The 7,276-nt window shown below is 39.4% G+C and overlaps 1 protein-coding gene across 4 annotated transcripts in view; it reads right to left on the bottom strand.

The window, feature by feature from the left end:
• Positions 1 to 451: 451 nt before the first annotated feature.
• WAPL (WAPL cohesin release factor) overlaps positions 452 to 7,276 on the bottom strand; it is a 56,277-nt gene continuing 49,452 nt past the window's right edge. For all 4 annotated transcript variants that reach the window (XM_081861119.1, XM_081861120.1, XM_081861121.1 and 1 more), the window contains exons 16-19: positions 5,861 to 6,068; positions 5,075 to 5,163; positions 3,975 to 4,070; positions 452 to 2,919 (exon numbers count right to left, since the gene is read on the bottom strand). In XM_081861119.1, the coding sequence (XP_081717245.1) occupies positions 2,854 to 2,919; positions 3,975 to 4,070; positions 5,075 to 5,163; positions 5,861 to 6,068 (459 nt within the window). In that variant the 3' untranslated portion in view covers positions 452 to 2,853. The remainder of the gene's footprint in view (positions 2,920 to 3,974; positions 4,071 to 5,074; positions 5,164 to 5,860; positions 6,069 to 7,276) is intronic.

Genomic DNA, 7,276 nt, shown 5'->3' with positions numbered 1-7,276 from the left:
AGCTGTCACACTAATGTGTGGCGACATGCAGTTTGGAAAGCTCCGATCTAATCTTTAGCACCCCAACGAGAAATACTCTTTTACCAATGACACTCCAATTATAAGAGAAGTGGACAATAACATAGGATTCTCTCATATTGATTGTGGAAGCACAACACAGACACCATGGTGATGCTGCCACAAACAGCTATGTGGAAGCACTCTTGTCAATCTTTAATCTATCCTGGATAGTTGTTCTTTTAATAACAATTTGATCTGCAGCAATTACCAAATGATAAAATGTTTAGCAGACAACCCAGGCCAAGTTCATTTTCTGATCACAGAATGGCACTCATTTTACTGCATCATAGTTTGAATAATTTCAAGATGGCAGCCATACCATTTGCTCTTTCACATTAAAGGTCATGGGTAGAGTCTCCAATAGCAAGAAACTATGCTCATTACATGTATGTTATGTATTGAAAGTAGCAATTTTTATTCGAGTTAAAATTATTTACAAAAACCAAAAGACATACTTCATGAAACTGGTACAAACTATTATTCCTGCCGTTGGCTTTTGCTCCAAATATCACAGCTGAGAAATACTGTATAAAATAAAAATAGGATTGGATTCAGAAAAGTACTCTACTGTTCTAGTTTCCAATTGCGCTTATTTACATATATATTTACAGTGGAAAAAAAGTTACTTTAAAACTTTTAAATTTGAAGGTTGGCCTCAAGTACCCATTTAATGCAGAGCTTGATGAGGTTTAAAACAAGAAAACACACTGCAGCTTGCAGGGTGCTTTCCTGACCCTCTCTCCAAAAACCAAACAGTCTGCATGTTTCAGTGCTTGCTAATTAAGAAATGCTCAACACAACGAGTTTAACCAATTCCGATCCAGGTCATTACCAGTGTAACAGAGAAGTGTGGCTCCTGATTCCACCTCATCACTGCATCTATTTTAAAATCATCCCCCGTCATTGCGCATACAGAAAAAAAGCCTAACTTAAATCTATATGAAATCCAACTAAAAATGAAAGCCATTGCTCTAAGTTGTTAAAACTAAATGCCAAAAAATATATCCAGTAAATCCTGCATCTCAGAAATAATTTACAAGTACAGCTTTACTAAGTTGCTCTTCCTCTCATAAGAAAGCTCTATCCAAGGGAAAACATAACCTCAGCATTTTTTTTTCTAAGTTACACTGGTACATTGTAGGGGGGTAGTTTGCTTAATTAAGATGTTAAGGAAAATAAAAATAAAAAAGCAGGACCAATATAGGATTTTGTTTCTAATCAGTCACTTCCTTACCAAATTCCCAACAATCTGCATTATCAAAAATAGGAAGACATAGAAGGCAGCCACTGTATGTAAAAATTTTACAGCTGGCACTGATACAAAAGCACAAGTTTGTAAGTTTATACATGGAGATAACACAAGATCTAAAAAGCAGGTTAGATTTTCTGTTATTTCTCCCACCCCTCATTATACACAGAACTAATATTTTTATGGCTTCAAGTTTTACAAATTCAATGAAGTAACATGATGCAACTAGCTACACAGGTAATGTGGAAAGTGTCTGTGATGCAAATGTCTCAAAACATTTTGTGAATAATTCAAGACCAGCTTAATAAAAACCATGAGCAATTCTGTCCATCGGAACAATGAGTGCAAGAAGTCACTAATGTCCAAAACCTCTTTTACAAAAGTATTTAGCAGGGATTTTTGTTCCATTAAAGTCTCAACACAATCCTTTGCTGTGAACTAGAACCCCATACTGAACAAAATCTTCACTATATTCAGCTATTTAAGGCTTTGTATTGTATGCATTTACCTGCGCCATACTAGAGAAGAAATAGAAAGATTATGTCAACTGGAAACATTAATCCCCACTGGTGTTTTAGCTCCACATTTCTTCCTTGAAACTAAAATCAACAGCTTCTTTTCCTTTCTTTTTTGTGCATCATGAAGTGTAAACTCCCCTGGCATTGAACATTTTTTTCACATTGTCCTTTTTAAACAGGGTGCTTTACAATTACTGCATTTCAAAGAAACACAGACAGCCACCAGCTGGGAGGGGATTATTATTTCTTCTTCTTCTTCCTGCATGCCTCTCTTAGAGCTATGAAGTGTTATGGTCAATCAGTTTACAGTACGTAGGCCACGACAATTTTAAGAACTGAGAAGTAGTTTCCAACAACCCAATTTTCAATCAAAACAGTATAAAAAATAAACTATCCAAGCCTCAACCTCTTTGGATTCCAACACATTTTAAATATAGACAGTAGTTAAAATCACAAAAAAGTATTTAAAATTTTTCTATTTCTTATGATTTTGGAATAATCTCTTTAAAAAGCAAGAGCAAATTAAACTCAAATCAGAGCAATGCTGCTGCCCAGAGCATTTTTATTAGAAGATTTTTGATACCTCAGTAGCTAAAGCTGCCTTTGCACCTGGCTGGCATGAAAAACAGTGGCTCAACAGTAAACAGCAGTTGCACTACCAGCAGCAAGTTTTCCCCTTTAAAGTTGTCACAAACAAAGCCAGAAAAATAAAGAGGGAGAGTAAACCCTGCCAAATATATTTAAATACTGCACTGCATTATTATAAACATAATGAATTCTTGATTTACTTTCCTCAGATATTTCCCCCCTAATTTTTGATAGTTGCAGATTGATGTGGTGGTGAACTGTCTCTCGGAAAATGCCGAGTGTATGGTGAAGAGACCAGGTAGGCTTAAAAATCCAAACACGAATGAGACTGATGAATGCTCTTGGTGGTGCTTCCTCGAGGACTCCTTTCACGACTTCCTTCCTTTATCGAAGGGGTAGAGCTCCAGCATTCAAGTGCCTGCGGCAAGACTCAAGTTTCTAGCAGTGTTCCAAGTATTCAATCACTCTAGAGATAGTTTTCTGGCCTGTTGTCCCAACAGCACACTGGGAAGGAAAGGAGGTGTGGAGGGAAACACGGGGCGTTTATTAAACATTTAAGATGCATTTTCCCACCTAATTTAAGGATTATTTGACAGCAGGTCACAGTCTGGAATGCTATGTTACATCAACCTAAGTAGCAGCAGTTCCCCATTTACATGCAAAGCGGTCTATTTACAAACAGTGGTCTGTAATTTATAATGTCTCAGCCTTAGAAGAAGCCATCATTTAACATCTGCTGTTATTTAAATAAATTTGCAAAAACAATCTTGCAACACCAGAGAGATTTGCTGCAGCTGCCACAGCTGATTTGGTTGAAGGTGATCTTAGGTGTTTTTTTGGGGGGGTGGGATTTGACTGCTTCACAGACTACAATAGAGGCAAGTCTAGTGGTGTCATTTGGACAGATGGAAGAGGATAAGTCACTTAACCTGCTCACTGTTAACCCCATTAAGTGGGGTGGGTGGGACAGGGGTTACAGTTCCTTGACAAGTGGAAAACTGCCCCACCAGAGAGAGAGATAACAAGGAGCTGTCACTCCAGATTATCTTCCTATGCCTGCCCTTCTATTATATCAGGGCTTGTAGAAGACGGGATGATATCGACTGGTACATTACTGGGTTATTTACAGTTGATCAGCAAACTTTTCCATATAATAATAATAATAATAATAATAATAATAATAATAATAACAACAACAACAACAACAACAACAACAACAACAACAACAACAACAACAACAACAACATTGGAGAGGAGAATCAGGATTTTTGCACCAAAGGATTGTGAGCTCAGTTCTGGCACTGCAAGCATATATCCTCAAAGGTGCTCTGTGCAGGTGCATCTCGCAAACCCATTTTTTGCACCTGGCTCTGAGTGGTGTACCCCCGGAGTTCCTAGTAAAAAACACACACACACACACACACACACACACACACACACACACACACACACCAAGCTCGCCTACCCTTCCATAAGATGACAGGCATACTGGTATAAGTCATCTCAAGCATTCTGATCTGAAACACCAGACAAATAAGCAACTGTAATATACAACTTACAGTAAGGTTCATGAAACTGAGAAACTTTTTCAGCATTTCTGTCATGATTGAGAAATCCCCTTCAGGCAAGTATGTCCTCACAGTAGTCACATTGATCTAAGGAAATAAATGAAGAATTAGGACGTTTCTGACAAGGCAATTAAATCGACTTCCCAACACGACGCTAGAGTAACCAACCCGCACATTTATTCTCTTTTCCTGCTTAACATACATCTTTCTTGTAGTAGGGGCACGATGTCAGAAACCTATCTGCATTTCCTACAATGCCTTGACACAACAATGCTACCAACCCTTTTGTAGTTGACAGTTTTTCACTAAAACGCAAGAGCTTCCAAGTCACAAATCTCAACGTTTCGTGAAAGTTGGAAGCAAACCCCGAGTCTTAATTGAAAAGCCTGAGCCCCTTCTTGCCCCTTTCCAGTTGCACACAACTATTGAAATAATGTAGCACACAGGAAAATAAAAAGGAGAGAATATAAAGCATATATAAAGACCAACCCACAGGATTAGTTATTCCCATTCTCTGAAGAATGTCCCTTCAAGATTTAGTAATGTTGTTTTTTCATCTGTGGTTATTTACAAGCATGTCCTAGACACTCCAGTTGAGTGTGTAATATATCCTCAGGGAGGGGAACCAGTTAGTTAGAGAGCACATTCTTCGAATGCAGAAGGTACTCCATTTAATCCCAAGCATCGTAAGCAACAGGACTGGCAAATACATTGGAGAGCTGTTGTTATTCAGAGCTGTTGTTATTCAGGCTAATAGAGCAAGGAGCTGGCTCAGCATGTAGGAGCCTGCTTATTACTGAGAGCTCTGCTGAAAGTATGACTGAATTTCCATTAGACTAACACACTGAAAAGCATCAAACTTTTGCACTTTAATTGACAATGCAATGTAACCCAAAGCTGGGTTGACATATAGTTTTGCCCCTTATGGAAACTGCATTTTGAGACAGCATATGAAGTAGTTGAAAAATTGTAACAACTGAAGTTTAAATTGTAAAATGCCTGTTCCCAAGATCCATTTTATGGTTTCAAGACAGTCTCTTTTACCCAGCCTTATAGACCCATTTAGTAACCATGCAGAAAAGTTTTCTTACTGGACTCTCCTGGCAAAGGCATCCCAGAAGCAATGCTGTGTACGAGGCCACAATGCAATCCTCCATGTGCTTCCCAGCATGCTGAAGGGCTGCAAGTAAAAACAATAATATTAGACGTATAACCAAACTATATTTTAATGTCACTTTGCCCAAATACTTATAAAACAGCTACGTCTATGTGTTCTATGTGTATGTGCACATGCACACAGAGCATAATTCTGTACCCAAGAATGTCAACATTTCTAACTGTGGATACTGTGATTTTGTGGAATGCCACTGTTGCCCAGACCAACACCCTCATCTCATCCCAGTAAACATAGTTAAGTTTATTCCCCTTGCAGACGCAGGGCAGTGTGATAAATTAGATGTTCAGGTGGAAACCATAAAAGGAAGGGAAGGGAATGATTACAGAGAAGAGTGCTGAAAAACAATGTTTAAGAAAGGATCAACTGATACAATGTTTGAGCCAGAATAAATGGGCCAAAATTAAATAGAAGTAATAGTAAAAAGGGAATATTAACGTTTACTATGACAATATGTCAAGGAGCAGCTTTTTGTATTTTGTAATGGTAACAATCTTCAGGAAAAGAAGCTGAAGTGAGGCTTGTAAGAATCAGGAAAGTACTTTGATCCTTAATACCACTGCATTTTTGGGAAGAGATTAACTAGGACAAGAGTCCCAGTTGCTTTAAAAGGGAAAGAAAGAGGATTCTAAAACTGCAGCTCTGACATTTTTTAATTTAGCACTTCTTTCCTTTGCTGACTTCCCCAGGAACCTGAACCTACCTTTATTAAGATCAAGTTCTTCTTCATCTTCTTCTTTCTTATCTTTCTCCTCTGCGTTCTCAGGCTTTTCTGTAGTAACCCACTGGATCTCTCCGCTCGTCTCCTGCCACTCCCCACTCTTGTCATGTTGTGCAGCAGGAGCTTCCTTAATCAGTTCATCCGTCTGGCTCTCTGCCAGCTGCGCTGCTCGCTCACGCTCAAGGAACAACTGAGAGGGAAAATTCCACAGATGATGAGTCATGAACCCAAATGCTACATGCGACTTAACTGGCAGCAGGGAGCATCTCATCTGTGTGCCTTCCCTTGCTTAAATTAGCATTCACTTTTGTACTGAATGTTTCATCCTGTCATCCATAGGCAGTGTTCGAAACTCCCATTGTTCTAGGTGCGCTTTGCGACAGGGAATTTCATTAATGAGAGCAGCTTCTGAGCTCTGGGTGCAGTACTGCGCCGAAGAATTCAAATTAAAACAGCCACTGCTGGAAGGAAAGGAGGACCTTTTTCTGCCTCCCCACTTCCAGCTACTCTCTGAAGACTGGAGAAGGGGCAGGGGAAGTATGGTTTTGTTTTTTGCAGTCTTCAGATGAGGACTAGATTATGTGGAAAACGAGCGTAAGATTTTTAGCTGCAGTTCATTCATTTTCAGCTTTGTATTCTTGCTATACAAAAAGCATGCCTAGACACTCCGTTGCGGTGCCCATAACCTAGGTTTAAGGTGCCATTTAGCTCCTAGCTTTCATATCTCCGTTTCTAACACTGTGCGTAGGCATCCAAATCTCAGGCTATAGAAGCAGAGAAGGTACTCTCTAACAGCTCTTATAAATGACTACATGCCATCAGGCTCCTCCGTCAACTGTCATCAGCAGGCATTCCATCAGGCTGCAAGAGAGATGGGACTACAGGAGCTCTCCATTGGCTCTCCTGGTCCTCCCCCCCCCCCCATTGCTACAGTTCACTACAATATCTCTGTAAGTCAGAATAAGTGCCTGAGTTCCCCACCACCACTTTCTCTTAGTGCCTTTTCCTTTCTGATTCTAAGCCCGAGGTCAGTATCTGCCTCCTCAATGGTATTTGTAAGCTCCTCCAGGACCTTTTTTTGGCTGAGGAGCAGGATAAAAATGCCAATAATAATATTTCGTAAAGGAACTGAAGGATTACAGCACAGTACACCAACAGTTGGTGTGCAGCATAATAATAAACTAAGTCCTAATGCCTATGGCAAGAACAGCCAAACACAACCGAGACAGAGAATATACCTTATTCATACGGGTTTTCAATTCATGCTGCATGTAGTGCCCAGTGAAAAATATAATGCAAGTGAAGAACAAATATAATCTCTAATCTAATGAAGAAATAATTCAAGAGGCAAGCCAAATGTTCACAACTATGTTTGACTCAAAGCTCTACAAAATTTGA

This window comes from Podarcis erhardii, assembly GCF_964252035.2.
Source record: "Podarcis erhardii genome assembly, chromosome: 5".
Lineage (NCBI taxonomy): Eukaryota > Metazoa > Chordata > Lepidosauria > Squamata > Lacertidae > Podarcis > Podarcis erhardii.
Note: the sequence above shows the minus strand (reverse complement) of the source record. Positions and strands in the feature narration are given on the sequence as shown.